This window comes from Amia ocellicauda, chromosome 10 (assembly GCF_036373705.1).
Source record: "Amia ocellicauda isolate fAmiCal2 chromosome 10, fAmiCal2.hap1, whole genome shotgun sequence".
Classification (NCBI taxonomy): Eukaryota; Metazoa; Chordata; class Actinopteri; order Amiiformes; family Amiidae; genus Amia; species Amia ocellicauda.
Window position 1 is genome coordinate 27,994,780 of NC_089859.1, and position 26,545 is coordinate 28,021,324.

Below are 26,545 nucleotides of genomic sequence, written 5' to 3' on the forward strand. Positions count from 1 at the left end.
TTTTTATCAATACCGAAAATAGGAGTGTGATAAATTTTATGAAATAATATGGTTTTATACTTTATAATTTCAGTGCTGTGTTTTTATGGTTGTATGGGATTAATCTGATATTAGTTTTTACTTAAAAAAGAATGACTAAAGAGGTTAACCTTCAGAAGAAATGATTGGTTATGTTTACTATAAATACATAAATAATACTGAATTACTCTAATGCCCTTGTTGTGGTGGTTGTTTTATGGAGAATGCTATCAAAGCCATGTATAATCACTCTAGATGTCAGTGCCCCCCTCTGCTGGTCAGACAGTGGTGAGGGAGTCAGAGCTGTAGCAAAACCCAAAGCATTCACAATGGATCCAGATTTGTATGTGAAAAAGATTCTTCTATTTTCTGTCCTACACAGCACCTGCACTATTTTGTATTTGTGACCTCAGGTAACCTGGATCCACACAAACACATCCTACCTTCCTGAGGTCAAAGGGCTGTAGCACAGCTGTAAAACTGAACAATGTTAGTAGGGTTTGCCAGGGCTTTATTGAAGGATATTTGTTATGATTACTTTATTGCTATTTTGTTTACAATTATAAATGTATTCATCAAAAGATATGGAGTTATACATTTAAGAGTAAATTATTCTGCAGAGTACAAACGTAACATGCAAACAATGATTTTATATTGGCTAATGCAATTAATGGTTATTTAATAGCATGGCTTTTGATCATCGTGTCCAGATCGGCAATAGTGAAGCAATACTACAAAATACATAGAGCATAATCAAGTCATCATTCAGCTTTAACACAATAATAATAAATCCCATTGTTGTGTAGCTAATGGGAGGATAAAACAACCTGGCCGACTGTATGCAACATTTTACACATAAGCTGGGAAACGTGTACACAAAATTCATCCTCTCATTTAAATCAACTTTCATATATTCATGTCCCGTAAATAAGGCTACAGTGTTTGATATTTCCATTCTCACTCACCTTAGATATAGCTAGTTTAAAAGTTCAATGCATGCTCAATGTTACGATCATTTAGATGATCTATAGTTGTACATCCATAAAAATAAAAATAAACATCGCTGCAGTGACACTGGTGCACGACATTTATCTACTTTAGCAGTGCAGTCCCGCCCATGCAAAATGTGAGGAGGCAAACTAAGCGGGACCTCTTCTAACATTTGCGTGCACGACAAGTTCCCTCAGCGCGGTGCAGCCCACACCATAATCGCGTTCCTGTAGGGTAGATTTCCGCAGTCCTGCGCAGATCTGCACAATTGCGCCGATCCCATTGGTGAAGCTGTGCAGACCTGCGTACAACTGCGGAAATGGCGCTACACGGACGCGGCTTACACGCTTGCAACTGCGGCCCGCCCACTAGTGACGTCACCAGGGGCCTTTTCTCGTACCGTGTGTCTCCATCTGTGTTGGGGGAGGAGAGAAAAGCCAGCGACCTGCAATCCAGTGTTTGTGTTTCAAACCTCTCGCCCCCCAACTTAAATTATAGTAAATTACATCCTCTTTTTGTACGTAATCACGCGAAATAATTTCATTTAAACGTGGAAGAGGTTTGCAGCCATACAGACGGCAACATGTACACCGGAGGAGCAGCTGGTGGTAAGTTAATGTAGTTTTCTTCATGTTATAAATGATATAGATGAGTGGGAATTTAAAAACGAGTAGAGAGAGGGGGGGGGTGCGGGCGACGGTTTATTTATTTATTTATTTATTTATTTATTTATTGAGTGTAAGTGTGTTACTTTATTCCAATGTATGTTCGGGAAGTTTTCGTTTCATACGGAAGACATCGTGGTGAATCGCTGTGTGAATGTAGGGAAAATAACTTCACATTTCAAGTTAAGACTCAGGAAAGACTTTAAGGCCTCGATCAGATATAAACGCGAGAGTAGGTGGATGGAGACGTGTGTGTTTAATTTCCGATACACCCCTGTGAAGACTTACCGGGTTTGGACTTATTTAATGTGAATCCGTGGCTTTGGTTAAGCTTTACGAGTCATTTGTCGCTCTGCTGTTGTTGTTTAGCTAGGCCCGCTTGAAGCCCCGAGCTGTCCTAGTGTATCAAGCTTTAATCGGAGCCCCGCGGGCGGTGTACTGCTGGGACAACCAGCCTTTGAAATCGTGCACCTATATTTGTATGATCACGCCGGTATTTAACAATTCCTACCCGTTTATGTACGTTGCATACATCTATGTTTTTTTTTTAACATAAAACCCCCAGGAAACCTCCAATGAAACCTCAAAACGTTTCCCCCAGTTTGGAGTAGGATACCTCCTTGTGACATTAGACAACTATCGTCTGAGATGCTTTGAAGTCATGGATCTAACTTACTGTTCATGATAAGGAATAGGAAGAGCTAATTATTATTACAGTAAAGTAAATCCTTAAACGGCTGCAGAGTTTTACCATTGGTTTTCTGACACAGCGTGCTTGGGGGGAGTTATTCTGCCTTTACAAAGTTAGATACCCATGTCGTTTATTGGTGTGAAAGTAGCTTGTGTAGTAGGTCTACCGATCACTGGTTTAAGTTGGTACTTTAATGATCTTTTTTCAAGGATTGCCAGTTCATATTAAGTCTGTGAGGGTTGAAAAAAGTAGAGCTGATGGTATGTTTGGTGATGTACAGTGAATAAAAGTACCTTACCTGAAATGGTAAGAGTCAAGCCTTGATGCTTTCCTTCTGATCTTAACTGTATTTAAACCTTAGCCTTATATTTTTCAATATTTACAAATACTGTAATAATATATGAATTAATTCTAGGAAGGTGCAGGGGTCTGCTGTAGAAAGCAGTTGAAACAAGTGTTTTACATCTGGTGCCTGTATTTGACCTTAGCATTTAGGTATGGACCATATAGAATATAAGCTATACATGTATGTACAGTAACCTGTAATCATGAGCTTCTTTCCTGTGGTTGTCTATTTTTTACATCTGGAATGATTCAATCTTCTGTTTTGAATTTTATAATGTAACTCCATATTGGGAGAGTTGTGTTTGCCCTCTTACATTTTTAGATGAAGGGAAAAACATGTGATGCAATAACCAGGGTTTTTACGGGTAATCAATTTGGATTTCTCCTCCCTTAGAGGAGTGGGGGGGAATGCACTGCTGTGAGTTAAGATTTATGGCTAACTATCATTACAGAAGATATTCACCCCTGCCACGGTTTGAACTCTGTAAGGCTTGAAATCCTGCACAACTGTCAGGTTTACAGAAAACAATTGCTTGAATTCTCAACGGGGGAATTACATAAGCTTTGAATTTGAGTAGCTCTAAAAGGTTATCGTGACCGTAACTGAAAATGGTAAGGTAGAGACCTGGAACACGTAAATGTAGTGAATCTTCAAGCAATCAATAAATCAAATTGACCAGAAAGACAAGAAACACAGTAGCTGGAGGTGGTTTATTGTACCATGGTTATATTTTACTGTATGGAAGGATTACATCCCAGCTTCCAAAAAGTCATTCATCTGGGGGGGAAATAATCTGAGATCCAATATTGTAATAGGTGTAATTTATCATGTAAAACAATCCGTCAGTTACATGTTTAATTTCAAATAAACCTACCTATGCTATGCATTCATATATTAAGTAATACCAGTGTAATTTACTATGCATGTAAAACTGGTTATAGAGTGGAAGATTAAATGTTCTATGAAGGATTTAAGGTGTTCAAATTAAAACACCACTACCTGGGGTTTAATTTAATTGGTTACTTTATAAATTATACATTTAAGAATCTTTAAAACATCAAACTAGAAACAGTAAATGCTTGATTTCAGCATACTTTCAGACTGCTGTATTTGTTTCCACAAAGCAGCATGTCCAATCCACACAGATATAACGTGATTTATTTTTCCTGTTTTTATATTTGCATTTTTTTCCTTTTCTGAATATTAACCCAAGCAGGTTGATCATGTGCTATGAACAGTGCAGATGAGTTAGTTTTCCATCGAGGCAACGGAGTGCTTATCATTAGTTCGGTAGCTGTCTGCCTCAATCTTGCTTAAAATAAATGCTCACTCTCTAAAGCCTGCATTCCAAAACTCCATTCATGGTCTTCAACACAAGATCTGTGCACAGACATTTTTCCATGCATACAGCTTCCATTTGTTTTGGTTCATTTTTTGGGCTGTGCCAATTGTATTGCATTTTATGTGTTAGATTACAATAAACTGTGATGCCTATCTGTAAAATGTAATGGTGTTTTGCAAAATTGAAACCACTTTTTTTTTAAGGATCCGGGACGTATAAATTGATGCGTATAGTTCTTTGCTTCATGTAACATTCTTAAACAGTAATTTTTAGTAAATGTAATTTGAATGCAGACATCAGATCATTATAAAATACACTAATATTAATGAAAGGCAAGTGTCTATCTTAGTAGAATGAAGTAAACATTTCCTGCAGAAAGACTTTCTCTGTAAGTGTTCAGACTGTTTACCTAGTCTAAATCATGCACTCATAAAATCTACCTCCTCTGAGCATACAGTGCTCAAGTATCATAGTACATCTTTATTTTGTATTCTTCCTTTTCAATTACTTTAGCCTGCGTTCTTATTTTATTCAGTGGTTATAGGTGTGGCTGGAAGTCGGGAGAAAGTGTGTGGTGTCTGTGATAAGAAACCTGCTCCGTAATGTCTGCTCCATTTCACAGCGGGGATTCTTTTTGTAAATTATCGGCTAATTTAATTAACAAGTGCTTTTTAATTATTTATTTTTTTCAAGCATTCAAAAATAGGTTTTTGTGTTTGGAAGATTAACACTCTCCCTTTCATCTTGAAAATGTCTGCTGACCTAGAATCATTTTAGATATTAATTATCTATCTTAATCTGATGCTGTGGTTAGTTTCTCAATATGTTTCACTCTACCTTTTTTAATCCCTTAAATTTGCTTTTTGTATCACTAAATACATTTCCCCTCTCATTTTAAACTGTTACAATTTTGTATTTATTAACAGGTTTTATGTCCCCTTATTTTTTTGTTACAGTTGCATTCCCTTACTTGGGATAAATGGTGTGGTATTGCATTTTGTGTACCAGTGAAGGGTTTGACCTAGGTATTTAAGAATAGGTAATTTTGGGTAACTATTACAGATATAAAATAATATTTTCAAGTCAATGTAATACTTAAAATGTTATTCTAAAGATAGTAACTCTAAAGTACTAGACGTTAGGCTAAAAGCTAATCATGTCACTCCTTAAACCAGATAATTTCATTAGGGCTCTTACTCTCATTAACATGTTCATTTCAAGCAGTGTTGTTATCATTTGTAATGACTAACACTAACATTAATTTATCTATATAATTAAACATATTTTGTCATTTTGGTTTTGTTGGTCAGGGGTGGCAGGGTAATGTGTGGAAGTTAATACAGCATACCTGAATCATTATCAAAAGACTTCTCTATCTGCTCGTGGTGGCATGCTTTGCAGCAGACCTGTGGATCAGCTCCATTCAACATAAGCTTATGGAGTCTCATAGTAAAGCTGCCTGTGGGTTGTGAGTGACCCATACCTCACAACTTTGTTTTTTTGTTCCAAGGACAATCCTGTTGCTTATCTGTATTTACATTTTCCATAGTAACCAACCATGCCATGTTAGCCCACAGTAATATATTGCTTAGAAACCGTTAAGTAGGCTTAAGAAATGAACATGGTGGAGCTTCACCCTGGTTCCTCCAAGAACTGTCTGTCTGAAGAAAAATAAAACTGTAAAATTGTTTTTCCTTAGCTGCTGAGATGTGTGAGGGACCTCAATCTTCTGGGTCAGTTGTGTCTGGTAAGTTTTACTGAAATGTGTGCCAGTAGTCTAGTACATTGGAGGAAAACTTAATCTGCATTTTAAATTAATCACTTGCATTGATAAAATCTGACTTCAAAGGATTCAATCCTCTTGGAAAGTATATTGAAAAAGACTTCAGTGTAGGCCTAGATTAAAAAACAAAGGTATCTAGACAGTTTAAAGTTCTTGCATTATAGCAGTTCCTTTAGAGTTAGTTTTGTAAAGATAAAGCATTTGTATTTGCTTAAATGTATTTTTTGTCATATGATTTCAATTATTGCAGCTGATGTTTGACTACTGTCTGGCCACATGACATGCGTGTTATGTTACCAAAGGGTGCATCACATCTCAAAGAGGTTGAATCATTGAGTCCTGAGATGTGTTCATATGTTAAAACTAAAGAGGTTATGATTTTTTTCTTTTTTCTTTTTTTTTTTTTTACTTGACATTGAATTTGCTCAATTAAAGTTGGACTAAAGCAGTCCATCTCCTAATGTTAGGATCCTTTTGCCTTTGCTGTTTGTAAGGACATCTGTGTTTGACCTGGATAGTAGGGATAGTGGAGAATATACAGGGGTAGTGGTGGGGTTTCCTGTACAATATATATTCAGTGTTATGTCTAACAGTGAAATAGCTTTTGAAATTGGATTACATTTGATTGGAGTTTCCACTTGAATTTCTTTAGTAAAATTGAATGCAAAATTTAATTTAGAACTCAGTGTAAAACCATTAAGATCTTGCATGATATGTTACAATAAACAACTCTGATATTTTAAAACAATAAAAAACAATAACATTTTGAATATTTTGCAACATCTTTCCAGACAAACCAATTCAGATTGGCTTTATCTGAATGAATTAATTAGATGGCTTTGATACAGATGTTTGTTTTTAAGACTTGTGCATGTGTTACTATTCACTTGTCATTGAAGAGGTGGGGCTTTGCCAGTATGTGGGGAATTGTTACATCAGATATTTGTAAAATCCCTTTCTCTGACCTTGTTTCAGTTTCAGTTTAACTCTACTATACATTCTCTACTACCCTAAATAACACTCTTATTGTAAGCTCCAGCTTCAGTCGGCCTATATTTAACTTTTTTTTTTTTTTGCTTATTTTGTACTGATTGTATTACTGCATTTTATAATGCTTTGAAATGTTTCTGTAAGTCAGCCTGCATAAGTCTTCCTGCTAAGAAATAATTTAACATGAAGATTTATAAAGTGCTTAAAGTACATTTTAGCTTAAACACCTTATCTTAAAAGCTTGGTCTGTAAATGTTAATTTAGGATCTGATTAAATGTATCATTATTGGATTTTAATGTTTGTAAACATCACATTAAAGAAAATATAGAAAATTGAACAAGTTAAAACATTTTAAATATTTTTAGAAGCTTTCATTAGGTAGCAAGCAAATGCAAGTCTTTCTGTTCATGACAGGACTTATAGAAGGTGATGTCATGTGTGATGAGCTCAGCTCCTGTAATACATTTTTCTGTGGGTCAGTTACTACTGAAAAGCAAATTCAGGTGTTTGATCTAGTTCCCATTGTGAAAACAGTCATAGTGTCTTATCCAGGCTTGGCTTTTAGTTTTGGTTTTGAGTGAAGGACTAGAAGATGTGGGGCAAAACAGAAAGGTGGGTGGGTGTGATAAGATGCAAGGCTGTTGGCAGAGTAGGGGCTGCTGACTCTACGACACTCTTCCCATGACTGCTGTGGCAGACCCAGATCAGGGGCAGCACACGCCCAAATATTGACGTGTACAGCTGTGTTAGTATGAAGAATTTGACACTTTTTTTTTTTTGCTTTTCAGCACCCCCCTCTCCACCACCGCCGGAATTTGCCTTCAAACCTCCTTCACGACCAGACTTTGGTACAATGGGCAGGACAATCAAACTCCAGGCCAATTTCTTTGAGATGGAAATCCCAAAACTCGAGGTGTACCATTATGACATTGATATCAAGCCTGAAAAATGTCCAAGAAGAGTAAATCGGTAAGTTACTCATTTAATGTTGCTTGTTTGTTTTGGTTTGTATTTCAGTATTACTGCAATCTGTTTTCCATTTCTTTAGTTCAATAGAGAACATTGTTTAGAACCACACAGACTAAGGAGAGGTTTTTGTAGCATGCCAAAGGAATAGTTTGGATTCTCTATTGAAATGAAACCTATAGAAATCCGGTTGGTGTGTGTGCGCTAACTGCTCTTTCATCAGTTGTTTTTGACATACCGGCACCTCAGGGTATGTTAGTATGATGTGTTCTTAATTAATTTGATCTCACAAAACCCCTCAGTGAAACTATTCTGTTTCTTATCTTGAAAGAGGCATTTATGTGATTGTTTCCAAAGACTTTTGCTCTTAGAAATAGTGAAGTATTATGGTTTTGTTGTGACTTTTGTCTTTCAGAGAAATAGTAGAGCACATGGTGCAGCACTTTAAAACCCAGATCTTCGGTGATCGAAAACCAGTGTATGATGGGAGGAAGAATCTCTACACAGCAATGCCTCTTCCCATTGGAAGGGAAAAAGTATGTTTCATGATGGTCATTTTAATTTGTGATTTACCTTAGTGTGGACACCTCATGTGTAAGGTCTTAAGTCTTGCTGCTTCATTCACTGAAGGCCCATCTCTGTCATCACAAGCACACGGGTGTGTGTGTACTAAATGTATAAATATACTTATTTTTTTTTTCTCCTCCCTCTTCTAAATGCCCCCATAAGCACTAAAACTCAAATTAATTTTAAATTTTAATATTATTTTATTGGTGATGAAAAGTTGTGAAGGTTTAGGCTCAAGCAGGATACTGTAGTGCTCTTCATTTATGCAACTTTTCCCTGCAGGTGGAACTGGAGGTTACTATCCCAGGGGAGGGGAAAGACAGGAGCTTCAAGGTGGCAATTAAATGGGTTTCCTGTGTCAGTCTACAAGCTCTACATGATGCCCTTGCTGGACGGTTGCCAAACATTCCCTTTGAAACCATCCAGGCACTGGATGTCGTGATGAGACATTTGCCCTCTATGAGGTTAGACAAAATTCCTGTTCAAGTTTTTGGGGTGGCTTGACCGTGTGTTGGAATGTGTTTTGCTTGCATGAAAAGCAGGAGGTCAGCTGCTTCACAGCCTCCTGTGGGAGGTTTGAGATGCAATGCTGAACATCTTTTTCCAGTTAGTCAGCTCTGCTACAAGTGCATTATATTTGAAGCATTGACTTCATTATTGAAATTAAGAGGTCAAGAAAACCCTTCATACATTTTTGTTTTGTTTTGTTTGTTTGTTTTTTTGGCTACAGACTTTTAAATGTTACTTTGTTCAAACAATTGCACTTGGTAATCCTGGTTTACTTTGACCAAAAACAAAATCACCATTGTTGCATTATTGAATGAAGTGTAAAATGTATTTATTGTATTAACTTATGATAGAATTGTACAGCTTTTCAATAGTGTTTTAAGGGATAATTTCAGAGATTTATTGAGCCACATTCCACAAGAGGGCAGTGTAAGTGTACAGATGGTGTTGATGTCGCATGAGTAAGAAATTGCTTCATAGATCAGTTAAAATACCGTACAGGTCCTTCCAAGTTCTGAACTACTACATGTTCAGAGCAATCATCGCAACAGATCTGAAAAAATATTGATGATCCTTACGGATATGGGATGTAAGTTTGTGACTTTGCAGCTTTGAAGGTAACAATGACTTATAACAGCTTCCATCAGTTTTTGATGTGCTTGTTAACTGAGCAGTATTAAGCTTTTTGTGACGGGGGTCTAATTGTGAGGACCATTTCTGTGTTTTAACAGGTACACCCCTGTAGGCCGCTCTTTCTTCACTCCTTCAGAGGGCTGTTCCAATCCCTTGGGAGGGGGCAGGGAGGTCTGGTTTGGGTTCCATCAGTCGGTCAGACCTTCTCTCTGGAAAATGATGCTAAATATTGATGGTACGTTTTGAATTGAACTGTGTGTAGAAATAAGTATTCTCATTAAAATGTCACTTTATAGCACAGAATATGCTCTTAATGCTAACATTAATTTGTCATGATTTGTATTAGTTTCAGCCACTGCATTTTACAAAGCCCAGCCAGTGATTGAGTTCATGTGTGAGGTTTTGGATTTTAAAAGCATTGAAGAACAACAGAAGCCGTTGACAGACTCCCAGAGAGTTAAGTTTACGAAAGAAATAAAAGGTCAGTTATTTCTCTTCAATACTTCTTCTGTTTGTTGCTAATGAGATTTTTCTTGTAAAGAGGCATCTTACTGTGAGTGTTTAGTCAGTAGTGGCTAATTTTATTTTTGCTAAAATGTTTTACTTTAAAATGTACTCTTTTAGTGTGTGATGTTCAGGGTTTCTTGGTGTTCATTTACAGGATGTGGAGTTATGAATAAACTGACAACTGAAACATTTTATTAAATGCATACCTCCAATATCCTTTTCTGTTGTTTAATAGTTTTGTTTTTAAATGGCCATCAGCTCTGTTGTCTTGATTATCTTGTTTTTTGTGTGAATGCTGTGCCTACTGAGAAGTTACTATCCCTTTTTAATCCAAATAATTAATGATGGTTATTCACTTGAACAAATGCCTTTTGGATAGGACAGACAGCACTTTGTTCTCGCAGTGTCAGTTCTGCTTCTTATTAGCTTATTACAGAAACTCATTACGGTGCCTGCTATTTTATTAGATTGGGAAGTGCTGATGTGTTGAAAACAATCTAGGTGTATTAAAATGTAATTAATTGAAAGCAGAATGACTAGTATATGAGTGTGTATTCAAGGTAAGCTGATTAGGATTTGTATACTATACTGATGCTTTTACCATGTTACAGAATGGAACTTTGCCAATTTCAGAGCTCTCTGATGTTCACAATCACATTGGAGAACCATAATTCAGGCCATAATTTTTAACCAACTTATAAATACCCACTTGCCATTAATTCAAATAATTGGAAAATGGATCCTTATATTGCTTGGCTGAACAATTATGGCTCAAACCTCTGGTGTGGCTTTACACATACATTTCTTCCTGCTTATAGGTCTTAAGGTGGAGATAACACACTGTGGACAGATGAAAAGAAAATACAGAGTATGCAATGTAACTAGGAGGCCAGCAAGTCACCAAACGTAAGAGTTTACAGACTAACTTTACATTTGTCTCATCTCTCCTAAAACCTTGAATCGTTTTCTTGTTTCGTTTTTTGTATTTAACGTAAAAAAGCTTTGTATTTTTATCTGGCTTGTAAGATGTGATATTTGCTTGCTCTCTTCATGTATTTGTTGTCCTGGTGGCATCCTCCTTATTTATCTTCTCTCTTTTTGTTACACAGGTTCCCTCTTCAGCAGGAAAATGGACAGACCATTGAATGCACTGTAGCACAATACTTTAAAGACAAGTACAAACTTGTCCTCCGTTACCCGCATCTTCCATGTTTACAGGTTGGGCAGGAGCAGAAACACACCTATCTTCCCCTCGAGGTTGGTCTTCACTCCAGGCAGAAATTATATTTAAGTTAGTTCTTAGTTGTTGCAGATGACTTCTAACTGAGTTTGGTGCAGCAGTGAAAATGTAGAAAATGCTTTATTTTCTATAACTGATCAGTGTATGACACAGTTTGGAGGGTCAAAGACTGACTGCCGTCACTGCTCGTCACCCTGTTTTTGGAAAATAACTAATTTGTTTTAATTTTAAACTCAGGTTTGTAACATTGTGGCAGGACAGAGGTGTATAAAGAAGCTAACAGACAATCAGACCTCAACTATGATTCGTGCCACAGCAAGGTCTGCACCTGACCGGCAGGAGGAGATCAGCAAACTGGTGAGATATTGTGTGTGTCTGTCTGTACCCTGCATCAGGAAGAGCATGTCTGTGCCACTCTTTACAATATAATCATTAATCTGATGAATATGCTGCTTGACTTAATTTGTGTTTTCTTGGATTTAATGTATTGGAAATGTTTATCTGGAAGTGTCTGTATTTTTGTTCTCTCTCAAATGTCAGCATCTCTCTATTCTGTTGTCATTTATACAAGAAAACTTGACTTTGTTTAGATGAGAAGTGCCAACTTTAACACTGATCCTTATGTGCGAGAGTTTGGAGTGATGGTGAGAGACGACATGACAGAAGTTAATGGGCGTGTTCTTCAGGCACCTTCTATACTCTATGGAGGCCGGGTAAGAATTTACAGAACTTTGGAATGAAGGCATACTGACACAGAACATCTTAACAAGCCTCTCTAAGCTGCTGTAGATGCATGTATGGATACTTAACCCTTTGAGCAGTATGTTCTAAAATGCTCTGCCGTGACTCAGGGAGTGACTGTTTTTGAAATTGCTTAAAATTCAGTTTCTGCAGCGACGGCTGTTTTGTTTGTCTAAAACACTGAAAGTGTCCAAAATAATGAGACAGACCACATTAAATTAATTGAAGTATAATTACAGTAACGTATAGTTGTCAAATTATTAAAAAAAAAAAAAAGTTGTTGCTAGTTTTATATAGTTTTATATGCGCTGTATTACCTTTCTATCGTAGAATGTACCGGTACATCAATACTCCCTGAGGCACTGCTTACTGAGAACGTACCAGTACCTTCTTACTGCTCGAAGGGTTAATAGTACTTATAGCTAAATTTGCATCCTAACAATGTTGGTGTGTAGTTACTTTCTTAGATGGGCTAATTTCATATTCATGCTTATTTTGTCTTATCTTATTGAAGGCTTTTGAAAAATAAAAACATCTGGTTAATGTAATTCTTGACCTTTTGTACCCGACTTGCAGAACAAGGCAATAGCCACTCCAATCCAGGGAGTGTGGGATATGAGGAACAAGCAGTTTCACACTGGAATTGAAATTAAAGTTTGGGCAATTGCCTGCTTTGCTCCCCAGCGACAATGCACTGAGCTTTTACTCAAGTAAGTGCAGCTGCATCTGTGTGTTTTGCAATGTGTTTCGATGGCTGCTGGATAAAGTTTCCACCTGTCCAGCCTTGCTCACCTGTCCCTCATGAGAAGACTTGACGTTTTAATTTATTTTCCTTCAAGAGCGTTCACGGACCAGCTCCGGAAGATTTCTCGGGACGCTGGCATGCCAATCCAGGGCCAGCCTTGTTTCTGCAAGTATGCCCAAGGAGCAGACAGTGTCGAGCCCATGTTCAAGCATCTGAAGTACACTTACCAGGGACTGCAGCTGGTGGTTGTAATTCTCCCAGGAAAAACACCAGTATATGGTTAGTCATTTCACTTTGTGCTTTTAATAGGTTTGCATTTAGTCTTTCCTGATTTTATTACTTGTACTAGACCCTCCTTAACCTTAATCTGTATACAATTCTAAATGGTAGTTTGCTGCCGTGACTGTAAACTCTCCATTCGTATGTATGTTTGCAGCTGAAGTGAAACGAGTTGGGGACACAGTCCTGGGAATGGCCACACAGTGTGTGCAGGTGAAGAATGTGCAGAAAACAACCCCACAGACTCTTTCAAACCTCTGCCTGAAGATAAATGTCAAACTGGGGGGGGTGAACAACATTCTTTTACCACAGGGCAGGTGAGACCATAATCACAGAAACATCTTTCTGCATTTAATCCTTTTTTGGTGGGTGATGGGCGTTTAATCCAAGAGTTCTGAGGAAGTACAATTATTCTACCGTCTGTTTCAGGCCCTTGGTGTTTCAGCAGCCAGTCATTTTTCTGGGAGCAGATGTGACCCACCCACCAGCAGGAGATGGAAAGAAGCCCTCTATTGCTGCAGTAATAATCTATTTATTTTTGCTCCTTTTTGAACTCCCTCACTACTCTTTCATCCTGCTGTGTGTTAAAGCTTGAAACTGACTGTCTGTTCCTCTCCTCTTCTAGGTTGTTGGCAGCATGGACGCCCACCCCAGCCGTTACTGTGCCACTGTGCGTGTCCAGCAGCACCGCCAGGAGATCATCCAGGATCTTGCTGCCATGGTGAGGGAGCTTCTGATCCAGTTCTACAAGGCCACTCGCTTCAAGCCCACTAGAATCATCTTCTACCGCGATGGTATCTCCGAGGGCCAGTTCCAGCAGGTAATCGAATTTCATCCATTGTGCTGCAAACTAGACACAGCAATGGATGTCTGAGGGTCTGCTCTTTCCAAATTGGTTTACAGAATCTGAATGATCATTATGAGAATTTGTGTGTTAATCTTTAACGTATTGCAGTGCAGTGCCCCCTCCCCCACCTTCAGAGGATTTACTTTGCATTTTGTAACGACTTTTTTCCCCCCCAATCTCTGCAGGTGCTCCATCATGAGCTGCTGGCTATCCGTGAAGCTTGCATCAAACTGGAGAAAGACTACCAGCCAGGGATCACATTTGTTGTGGTGCAGAAACGCCACCATACCAGACTCTTCTGCATGGACCGGAACGAGAGGGTAGGGAAAGCAAACGCCTTGCTTATCATTCAAGTTTCACCAGGCATTTGTAACTTCAATCATTCGTAAGATCAGGATCATTTTGTTACAGTTTGCAATACTTTGTCAAATATTTGTATAGTAAAATATGATGCTGTGCATATGCATATAATTACCTGTTCCTAGACCTATACTTGCAATGTATTCTTTCTTTAATGCTGAGATTTGTGGAAGTGTTCACAACTTTTTTTTTTTTCACAGGTTGGAAAGAGTGGAAATATCCCTGCAGGCACGACTGTAGACACAAAAATTACACATCCTTCAGAGTTTGATTTCTACCTGTGCAGTCATGCTGGCATTCAGGTGTGTACCGAGTCTGAACATTGTGAAAATCTGAGTGGAGGGAGAGCTTTAACTATTGTTAACTATCTTCAATACAGTGTAACTTCAACCTGTAAGAAAACGCCCTTGACTTGACTCCATTTGTCTGCAGGGAACTAGCCGACCTTCGCATTACCATGTGTTGTGGGATGACAACCATTTTTCTTCAGACGAGCTACAAGTGCTTACCTATCAGCTGTGCCACACCTACGTACGTTGCACGCGCTCAGTCTCCATCCCAGCTCCGGCCTACTATGCCCACTTGGTAGCTTTCCGAGCACGTTACCACCTGGTGGACAAAGAGCATGACAGGTATTCAAGATTGAAACCCCATTTGGTTTGCTTTCCTATTTACTTTTCTGTCTGGCTGTTGAAATAAATCCTTAAAATTAACGTCATAGTCAGAGTTCATGTTTTTTGAGTCGAGAGAATTAGGGATGGGGATAATTACTAAAATAAGTGTTACATGTGGTATTCAAATTTGTTTTTCTCTACCCTGTAGTGCTGAAGGGAGTCATACCTCAGGACAGAGCAATGGACGAGACCATCAGGCCTTGGCCAAGGCAGTGCAGATTCACCAGGACACACTGCGCACCATGTATTTTGCTTGATCAAGGGAGGAGGAGGGGGTTGGGGCTGGGGTTGGGGGTGCGAGCTCACCAAGGGACAAAGCATAGCATTTTGAAGAGAGCTGGGCTCACAATCTGACTAAGCTGCACTTGTCACTCCTCATTACTTACAGCTATAAAAATAGATCCACCTAACAATGGGAAGAGCACTGACAAGACAGGTACTTCATGATACATAAGTACTTCTTTCTTTTCTTTTTTTTTTGTGTGTTTCACTTAAAAAAGAAAAGAAAAAGAAACTACTTTCTCAGTGTTGGTGAGTTGCTGGTATTGAGTGGTAAAATACTTTAGATGTGTCCAGGTGAGATTTTCTGTTTTGGATGGGACTGGTTCCCTCCACATTTGCTTTTTAGCACCGTGCTCATTTATCTATTTAAGTTTGTGTCATTTTCCTAAGCAGTGGATGTTTGATTCCTATGGAGGATACATTCTAGGATAAATCCAAGCGGGTTTTAACCATACACCTGGACAAAAAGTGAAAATGGGATTCATACCTTTTATTTCAATCAGTCAAGAAAACGGATGACCAATGCAGTTGGTGTTAGTCAATAGGCATCCCTCTGTTGCACTGCATGTTTCTCTTTTGAAATATTTTAATATTACTCTGTCATATTTGCTATGAGAAGCCTATGATCTTTTACAACTAGGTATATAGCGTCAGATGGAACCATAATTATTATAATGGGGTGGAGCTTGAATCTATTATATCCACCAACATATGTAAGGGTTGGCGAACACTACTGTACTGTGATCTGCAACAGTTTTCTTAAACTCTTTAGCGCTTGCCCTCATTCGAAATGGGCGTCAAGTCTCAAGCCTTCATTCTTTCCTATAACTACGTCTTTTGTAATTAAGACCAAGACTGCAGATTTTTTTTTTTTCTAAAGCAGGATAACTTTCCTACCCGTGACTCTTGACTTGTTTACTTTCATTTTTACAACAGTGTTAATAAATAATGGCGCTCTTCCTCTGAAAGTGTCTTAAATTACAAAAGGAGGAATGAAATATCAGTCCAGGGTTGTTTTAATTAGGACTATTTTAGATTTTTGCTCACTGCTTAAATATAAAGATAGGAAGACTTTTTAACTTGTTGAAAGTAAATGAAGCTGAGCATGCATTGGCTTTTTATTTAAGCACAATAGTGTATTTAATAAAAGATTTAACTAAGACTTTATACATATCAAGTTTTAATTATTTACAGAATACATATTAGTACTATTGTTGATGTAACTTTTTAGGACAGTAGATATTTTTAAAATCATGATTATGTATATGATGCATTATTAATACTGTAGAGACTGGTCATTTTAAAGTGTGAAGCTAATTTGCACATCTTAGCCACTTCCTGGATACGATGCAAATTTCTCTATATATGCCGTTTTTAAGAAACAAACAAAGAGCCATGGTATTTTGTCAGGATTTCCTTTAGCTTTTATTTGTTCGTGCTGTATTTCACAATTACTGTATGATTTATTTCCCCCCAATGTAAGATTAGGAGTTACTGTATATAGTGCATCATTTGGGTTAAATTGTCAGTTCTTCATTCAGCATATGCAGAATAAAAAGATGTAGGGAGTTCTAGTTCAACCTTGCTTGGCTTTTTCTTGACATTTACATAACTATGCATACATTTATAGTTTAGTGTTCAGCTCTTTGTTTTTAACATCTATCATTTAGCATATTTAAATGCTTTTCTGGCTTAGAGTGAATGTGTTAGTGCTGTTGAGGCAGTTTGTTTATATCTAGTACATTTGGTTTACCTGTATTTCAGAACCTTTTTCTAGGTTTCTTTTTTCTCCCCCATATTTTCCATGTATATATTTTTTTAATCTTTGTGACCATAGTAAGTTATGTACATATGATCTTTTGAAATCATTGCTATATGCACTGATGCTATTCATACCTGTTACTTCAATTTGAATAAAGCCCTTTATTTATTGACCAAAACTGGAAAGGAATATAGGTGCTTCAGCCATTGGTGCTATTTGTGTGTGGATATGTTCTATATTTCACTCTTCTAATTTAGTCCCTTTGATAAACTGTTAATGTGGCATTTTGGAAAGAAGAATTGCTGGAGATTCTTAAAACTGGTAACTATATATAAACCCTACATTCATAAGGGTTACCAGTTGAAGTCAGAGGAAAGACCAAAATGCATAGGTTTAAACTTTGTACTTTACCCATTATTTCAAATGTTAGTTCAGCAATTTTATTGCCCTCACCCACAGAGTACAGTAACACATTGATGTCTAGGGTGTACATCAGTATCTAGCCAAAGCCTTTTCTTTGAACTTTTCTTGAATTGTGGGGTTTAGTACTTTTACATTACACTTATCTTTGGCCTAGTAACTTAAGGAACATGATTTTATCAGTGACCAAACTACTTTCCCATGGTAATTGCTCTGTAATTGTATGGAAATGGCCTTATCAACTACCTCTAGTTACCTGTTAAAATGAAATGGTAACGTTATGGTTTAGGTCATTTCCTTATAATTACAGTTTACTACCCTTAGAAGGTACCATGTAGAAAATGTTTTATTGGTCAATAACATCCTTTAGTGTGAAAGGAAAAGCAACTGAATGTGTATAAAGAAAATAAAAATAGGAGTTATTTTTAATCCATCAGTTTGTTTGGTTAAGAGTTCTCTAAATCCCAGCATGCAAAGTAAAATAGTAATTTAAACATCGGCTAGTCTATACATTTACTGAAGCACTATATTGCATCCCTGTACATGGAGAGAATAATTGGGTGGTTAAACATCCTTTATCATTGATAAAAACAAATGTCCCAGCAGTGTTCCAAGTCCCCTTGTTTACAGAACAGGATTGAAATGGGCATTCTAAGTTTTATTGAATTTACCTGACCGTATGCTAGGCTAATTTGACTGGAAAGCCCTACATATAGAGGAAGACCAAGTTTACATTGGTTTGAAATTATTTAAAAATATACAAGTGTAAATGGCAGTAATTTATTAACTAAAATTCCAGTTTTGGAATTGGAAAGGTGTAACTTTGAAACTTTTTAAAACATTAGCAATATATTAAATTTTATATAGTTTTGTTTGATTTCATACTTAGTAGTTTAAAAGCCTTAAATGAATACTCTTCAAATCTTATTTATCAGCTTCAATGGATATAACTTGCCTCCACTTGCAGTATTTAAAAACAAATGCACACAGTGTAAGTCCGGTATTTAAACCCCATATAGGATAATCATATTGTAATGTGAAAATCCACATTATAAATCCTTTGGGTATACTTTTTGTTTTGTTTTCCAAGTTTACCAACAGTTGAAATGATCAGAGTCAATCTTCAAATTTTAGCAGATGTACATTCACTATTTTATTCATCAAGGCCCTACGCAATTTACTTTTTATTTTTGTATTTTTTCTGTTGGTTATGTTAATCTATGCTGTTTTAATGACTGAATTGTCTTGAAAGGTACTAATCTAACAAAGAGCTTTCATATAGTTTTAAATATGGTTGGAAAGAATGCACATACTCAAGAGAATCTAGATTTTATTTGTAAGTCAAGATTATGTTGACATGTTCTACTACTTTACTGATATTGACCAGCACCTTACATTGTCACAAATATAAAGCAGTTCCATAAATTTGGAACAAAACGCAAACTGTGTGTACATTGCACTTTAACAATAAAAAGGAAATAACCATTTAGATGTTGTATTGTGAGGTGCATTTCATATGTGACATAATTAGCACCAATAATTGAACTGTACAATTACATGGCTAAACAAGGTTGAGATGCAGCTTTTGATTTTGAAATGCGGTGCTCTATCTAGTTCTTTGGCAGTATCAGGGTCTGTTGTCTTTAAGTACAAAAGGAAAGTTGGCCATTTGTCCCATTGATATAATGCAGTGCCTGCCAGTGCCCATTATTTTTCTAAAATGAATAAAAAGCCCATCTGCACTTTTTAGAGTTTCTTAATATTTACTTTATGGTTCATTACAATGAGTCGTATTAAGATCTGAATGCAATATTTAATAACTTATTGATGTTTTGGTGGGTGAAAGTTCAGTTTGTCATCTTTTTCAGAGTTGCCCAGCTCCCTTCAATTCAATTGTATTGCCAACAGCTGGTTAGCAAAAAACAAAACTACAGTTGTTTTTTTGTTTTTTTCTACCTGTTAATATTAATTAGAAAATGTCTGTGAAGATACCTTTTGTTAAGCCTGCTATCAGCCTACATGTATTTTTGGGGGTAGAGTGGTACTTCCTGTCAATCTTATGAGGTTGGGATAGTGTTATATGGGGAACATTTGATACCTGTCCTAAATAATACTGGTTGTCCAACATATTCCTGCTTGCATAAGTTTACCATGGAAGTCATCAGTTTGTTTTTTGAACTTAAAACATCCCCATTTAGAATTTGGACTTGTATGGGCTTTAAGGATAGACTTGATTCCAAGAGTTTCTGCAGCAGGGCTACCCCATAATATGCATGGTTTGACTGGATCCTCCAAGTTCCTTTCCAGTATTCTATGACACAATAATGTAAGTAAACAGGAGCCTGTTGTATTGAAACCTTTGGATGCTACTAAGAATGTCTTTGCCAGCATCACCTGATAGTAGGCTGCATGAGGACAAACTGTTTTTGTTTTCTTGCTAACATTTTTAAAAGGGGTGGCTAGATATAAAAAGCTATATATTTTATGGGTGCTTCTATATCTTAAATGCAAACTTGTAAATATTTCTAACTAGATTAATAGGGCCCAGGGTTTGGCCAGCTTTGTTTGTACAGCAGGTTTTAAAGTAGGATTTCACTCCAATTGACTCAAAAGTTGGAACAACTTTTAAAACATTTATCCCCTTTCAAAGCCTGTGATATGCCTAAAGCCATTTAACTTCTGTAGCTCCACAAATCCCTTTGGGTTTCACATTGTTACTTTTGACATTATTTTTCATTCTCACAAGAACATTTGGTAAATGTATTCTAAAGTACTCAATGCAGAAAATGGTCAAATAAGTGAAGTCCAGTACTGTAAGGTGATTCGAATTTAAATGGGAACATATCATTTTAGATTACATTTGATCAGCTACTTTCAAAGTAGGTTTAATGTGTACATTTTATTAATATTTGTAAGAAGGGTTACTCCTTTTCTGTTTGTTTGAGGCAGCATGATGCGTGTTAGTGTTCAATTATTTTGCAAACTATGTAGTATCGGGCTGCATCAGTTTTTTTTTATCCCCTTCCCATTGACAACTCTCTTGCTTTAAAACCATTTCAGTAACCATATTATCAGGTTAAAACCTGCCATTTGTAATCTAATGTAAATACACTTATCAGTCTATGCAGTATGTTTGTAAATTAAATGTCACATTTGAGTTGGTAGATTCTACCTCTTAAGAGCTTTGTATGTTGGTGTTGCCACAGAACTGCAGGTTTAAAGTGTACATAATTAAAAGCTCAAACAGGAAAATATATCAAAACAGAAAACAAACATTGCATCTGAGAATACACATTCAGATTCTGGAGAACAGGATACTAGGAAATGATTGGGGACAGTCATGATTGCACCAGTTTTATTTATTCAGATTTTGGGCATATCATAGTCTGATACAGGCACAACCAGTACGCATTAGCCTGTGGTAATGTTGAAGATCCAAGAATGTGATGGGTGTAAAGCCAGCCCTTTAGGGGAGGAAACAATAAAATAATAACCTGCTTTTTTTTTTTTTTTTTAAGGAATTCAGTTATGAACTGTCAACATTCCATAGTGGGAACAAAATATCTGATAATTTTCTTCCCTGTTAAACACTATGTACATACTTGTTGTTAGTGCTGTAAAAGTTGTTCCAGCATTTTGAGCTTGAATACCGACTGCCATTGTGAGTTAAATGAATATAATGAGTATGTAAGTAGGTGTAGTACAGGTGTAAGGCACTGGGGTGGGTGAGTTGTATCTTTGACGTAAACCAGTTGCATGACAAATCATTAAAATTGCCACATACCCAAAATCAAAACCAACATGAAAAAGGTGCTTTAGATGAACTGAAATTAAGCAGTTCTGTCCCGTTTACTTTTAATACTTACGTTATCTTCCTCAAACCATGTTTCTCTTTATTTTATTATTATTATTTTTTTTTCAATTTTGAGCCTTGTGCATGAGAAGGCATTTCTAAGTCTCGACCTGGTGTGGCCTGAAAATATTTTGAATGGTATAACAAATTTAGCATTTTGATAGTTCTCAAACGTCTATGTGTAATATGTGTGGCAAATAACTGGTGTTGGATACACACAAAAAAGGAAATACCTTTTTGTAAATTAATGACTTCATGTTAAATGTTCAGACTTGTGTAGCTCATGGAGCAATTAAGCACAATAGTATACTTTTTTTTTTTTTTTTGGTCTCCTATAGAATGGTCTCCAAAAAAACATTAAAACCAGTGAACAAGGTATTCATTCATTCAATTTGTACTATGGAATCACCAGGAACTTCTTCCAAAACATGAGGCATCAATGTTTCACTTTTGCTTACTTTACCATTTTAGATGTTTAAATTTAAGAAACCAATAAGAATAATGGTAAAACAATATTTTTGAAGCCAGGAATTTAATGTATGAACACACAGCAAGCTGAACGAATGTACTTTTAAAAGCCAGCATTTTTAATATATATATATATATATATATATATATATATATATATGACTGACAGTATCTAAAATAACTCAAATAATACACTGGCTCCAACATGGCACAAGAACTTTTATAACTATTTTGACTTATTTCTAATGTGTTTTTCTTTCTAATTATTTGCATTTACTTAAGCTTTTGGTGGATGCACTCAAAATATCACAGCTATTGTGACTGATATCGCAGTCATAAATGTATTTATTTTTATTGCCCTTACACATTACAATACTTTTTCACACTGAAGTAATGTAACCTTGTGAAAGCAACTGTGCACACTTTCCTTGTTTGTGTTAATTGTATTCAAGAAGTCTGTGAGGATATTGTATTTATCCCATGGATAAAAGGAGGAACACAATGGGCTTCTCAATTTCTCAACCTCCTGAAAGGAATATAAGTAAGATCATACATTTTATCAGTGATGTTGATATTGTACCTCAAGGAAGTTAAATGTATTTGATGCACCCTTTTAAAATGAACAAAGGATATTGCCATCAATCAAGTTTAAACATATGAAAATTTAAATTATTCTGTTGGTCCTTTATGGGCATTGGACCGAATGCAATACCTGAGGTGTACTGTGATGCTTGCAAAAGTGGAATAAAGAGGGTTTCTTCCTGATGGCTTGATATTGCCATTTAAATATTGGTGTATAATTAAATCCTAAATCACTTTACCTGTCGTGAAAGATGTTAATCATATTTTTGAAGATTAACTGTATAAATGAGGGATTTGGAGCTGGGGTTGCAGCTGTTTTGAGATGTGCACTGAATAAGAAACTCAAATGGTATCATGGGACAGATTTAAGTTTTTTTTTATTCTCTCCTTCTTTTCCATTTCTTTCTAGTAACGTGTTAGTATACTGTACTTCTTGTAAGGTAAAATGTACAACAGTGAAGTGTAACTTTTTTTGTAGTACCCACTGCCTCATTAGAACCAGACTGTTATTTTTAGACACTTGTCTAGTTTTTTGTTTTTGTTTTTGTTTCCTCAACTTGTTTTTGTATTGACAATACATGTGCAAATGAACCATGTCTGTGTTCCCCACAATGATATAGCTGTCATTGAAGGGAAAAGTTTTTATTTTCTATACCCAATACGTGGTGGTGTTTGTGCAACTGTTGGGGAACTGCAGAAATGTTTTGGATTTTTTCTGTTTTTTTTCTTGGTCTCTTTTTATTCAGTCTGGCACTTCTGGTTGAATTGGATTCCTTCCTAAAATACTTTAAGAATGATCTACTAATGAGTTTCTATTCACAGCTTTTTGTTCTGTATGCTTAGGGAGGATTTTACTCACTCTTCCTTGCTTGGACAGTCAACTCTCCTAGCTGGTTCTTGGTGGCATCCATCCGCTTTCTCTCAAACCTTGACTGAACTAACTTTGATCCTAAAAACATGTGCATCTGACACTGCAGTCGGTACTAGCCTCTGGTGGTTTGCATTTTTGCCAAGATGTTTTCCCTTAATGGATGACACCCAGAGATATTTAATCCTGAACATGCAAAACACAGATAAGTGTTTTAGGGCTCTAAACATAACCACCAATGCCATAGTCACTTAATTTAAGATGCACAACAAAACCTTTGCAAGATTAAAACAAACCTTTTATGTTGTACTATTTTTGCTTGAGGCATTAATAACCTTGGGTTAACCTGGCTTTTTTGTTTTTGTGTTTTTAAACCAACTGGATCTACCTCAGAATGAAAGTAGGGTGCTAGAATTGTAATCCCTAACATAAAAAATAAAAATGACCAATAGTGACCAAACAGCCAATACTATGTAACTTGTTGTAATTGATGTTTTATAAGTAATTGGTGATTATGGACTATTTTGAGGGATGTTTTAATAAATCTGTATCATAGGAGTTCAGGGGACCAATTTTGTTATTGGAAACAAAAGTATAAAGGGTTTTTGCCTCCATAAATGATACATTTTAAATCTTGTTTTTCCTCCTTTGTAAAATGTAGTATGCAATAAGCAAGATGGTTTTCAGTTAAATCTTCTTTTTTTTCCCCCCATAGAGGGTAATGAAAATGCTCTGCTTCATATAGGACTTCATATAGGATGGATACAATGCTTTTTCTCTTAGTACTTATTAACTCTCTTTGGGGGAGCAATTAAGACCTGAAAGAACCTCACCTATCATGATTGTTACTGCAAAAGCATTGGGGGTCTGTTTCCCCAAACAGCCTACTTTAGTGCTGTGCAAAACTGAGCAATAATTACTTCATTTAAATGAGGTATGAGAGCAGTGAGCTTTTAAAGTCATCTCCATTTTATAGCTACTTAAATAAGTAGAAGATTGGTTTCCTGATGTGAAGAAAGCTGGAAATATGATTTGAAATGCTTCATACTCCCCAGTTATTATAGTTTATTCTTTTAAAATAGTATGGTTTTATTTTGAGAATTTTGTCTGCAGCCCATCCTAATTAATTTACCAAAGCTACTTTTTATAGTAAGTTGGCCACTAACATTAATCTTGCTTTCTGAGCGGTGTCAGTGAACCGAAGTTCTACGACTCCCCCGTTAGAGTTGGTGATGGCACCATTTTGCTTTTTTTGTACTACATTTTATTAGGCAAATAATGAATGAATTATATTTTTTATTTTTAGAAAGTATTTTGTTATAATACACATACTGACTGCATATTCTATTTCAATAATGTAAGAGACTTATTATTCAGTTTGAAGGTACAAAGCTTGTCTGTCAGGAAATGTCTTGTTCTGGCGCAGTTTCTGAACTGTTCAACAGTTATCGTATGTTATCCATGCCTCCTTGGCTGAAAACATCCCTTATTTTGTGTGCCTTTCTGTATAAGCATTTGTCCAGTTGTTAGCTTTTATGGGTGTTATCCTTTTGTTTTTCACGGCGCCACAGAGAGAGATGTAAAGTGCGTGTATGAGTGTGTGTTGGTGTGTGTGAGAATACACACAAACACATTTAAGAAATTATCATGCATCCTTGAATATGCTGCATAGAACGATCAGTATTTTTTTGCACTTTCTAAGCAGTTACATGATTGCCTAATAAACTGGGCAAATAAAAATTCAAGATGACGAGGTATTTTATGCTAACAAGGAATTAAAAGAAATCAAATTCAGTAACTTTTGAGAAATTTTATAAAATACATGAAGTACCTCATAAGCCTGAAATATGCTGCATTTGATTTTTTTCTTTCTTTTTTTTTTTTGCTGCTTAGTTGTGTGGACTTACTCCTCCATATTAAGACCTCCCCCCATGAATTGTTATGCTTGATGTTCACAAGGCACTGTGCATCTTGCCTTTGACTTGATCTTTCATGCATGTGTGAAGCACTCTTCATTGAAATTCAAATTTTGTAAAAGCCCTTGGTACACTTTGTGAATTTCTTTTGAAAATTGATTGAGGCACATTTAAGCTATTCTTCTACTTGTGCCCCGTAATCAAAATGCAAAATGTTTAAACTCTTTAGACTAGAATGTTACAGTGTAGCCCAAACCTGCCTTTTGTAAAATAAAATATTGATGCTGTAAATTATTCCGGTGTATATTTGGTGTTTCTAAGTATAGTTTTGCTTAGGCTAAATGTTATTTAACTTGAACATAACTTTTAGATTTATGTATTGCAGTTCATGTGATGGAAAATTGTAATGTTTTAATGGTACAACTGTAAACTTAAATACTTATGCTTGTGTGTAGAGCTGTATTTTAAAATGAACCAGTTGTTGTAGATCGAAACTATAAAAGAACTTAAGTACTATTGGAAAAGAAGATGAGGTTAATAGTTTAAGGAGGCTATTTGACGCATTGTGCCCAGTCTGTTCCTAGTAGCCTATTGATCGGAGAGTTCAATACCATTTCTTCATTGATCCTAGCCAAATGGCATCCACAAGTGTGTAGATAGACAGTGTCATTTGTGGAAATCTAACTGGGCTGTAAAACAAAAATCAGCCGCTATCCTAGCTAGAACGCATTGTTACTTCATGAGATTTCAGCATTGTGTATGTATTAGGTCAAGTGGAATGTTTTAGCCAAGCATTTCCTTTTCAAGCAATGTGACTTGAAAACTGATGATAACTTGAATATTGGCACTGAAGGGCTGTACCTGCTCCAGATAAACCACTCCCTGTACCTCACCTTTGTCTTAAATAGCTTTAGAATTCTATAAGGGATATGGAAGCACAGATGGGCCTTAAAAGTACAAAAATGCGCCGTTTAAATCTTGCTACACTTAACAGACTTGAAGGCATTACAGTCATCAGCTAGGAAACCCATTGAAATCATAACTTTAGCCATCTACCTCCACAAAATCATACCCTTTAAAACTGTGTTGGGATAGTACATCTACTCTGTTCATTAAACCATGGATGAGTGACCAAAGTTTCTATTCAGACAGGCATACTGCACAATGTCCTTTGAACACAAGCCATGGATTACATATTTTGTATTATTCGCCACATGCCAAAATGAATTGCTGACATTCCTTTTACGGTGAGGTCTTTCGCCGTTTTAATTTTCATGCAGATTCACTGCAAAGATCCTTGTTATTGTAAGTAAGGTGTAAGCGAGCATAGATTTTACATTTTTTCCTTTTGTTAACACTTATAAAACTCCAATATGCTGTAAACCCTGTTAGAACATAATGTGAAAATGTATCACTTTATGAAGTTGATATTAATATAGTTCACTTAATTTTTTTTTTTTGGCCTGACTGTATATTACATTCTTAATAAAATTTAAACTTTT

At 36.3% G+C, this 26,545-nt stretch overlaps 1 protein-coding gene across 1 annotated transcript; it reads left to right on the plus strand.

Annotated features, from left to right (window-relative positions):
- The first annotated feature begins 1,427 nt into the window (after positions 1-1,427).
- ago2 (argonaute RISC catalytic component 2) lies at positions 1,428-26,545 on the plus strand. Its single transcript, XM_066715838.1, has 20 exons — positions 1,428-1,616; positions 5,752-5,799; positions 7,615-7,795; positions 8,208-8,328; positions 8,642-8,823; positions 9,598-9,734; positions 9,846-9,980; positions 10,825-10,912; positions 11,116-11,263; positions 11,484-11,603; positions 11,837-11,959; positions 12,564-12,697; positions 12,827-13,011; positions 13,169-13,328; positions 13,441-13,531; positions 13,637-13,831; positions 14,044-14,178; positions 14,419-14,520; positions 14,651-14,850; positions 15,041-26,545. Exons 1-20 carry the CDS (start codon positions 1,592-1,594, stop codon positions 15,147-15,149), a joined length of 2,619 nt encoding a protein of 872 aa, XP_066571935.1. The 5' UTR covers positions 1,428-1,591; the 3' UTR covers positions 15,150-26,545.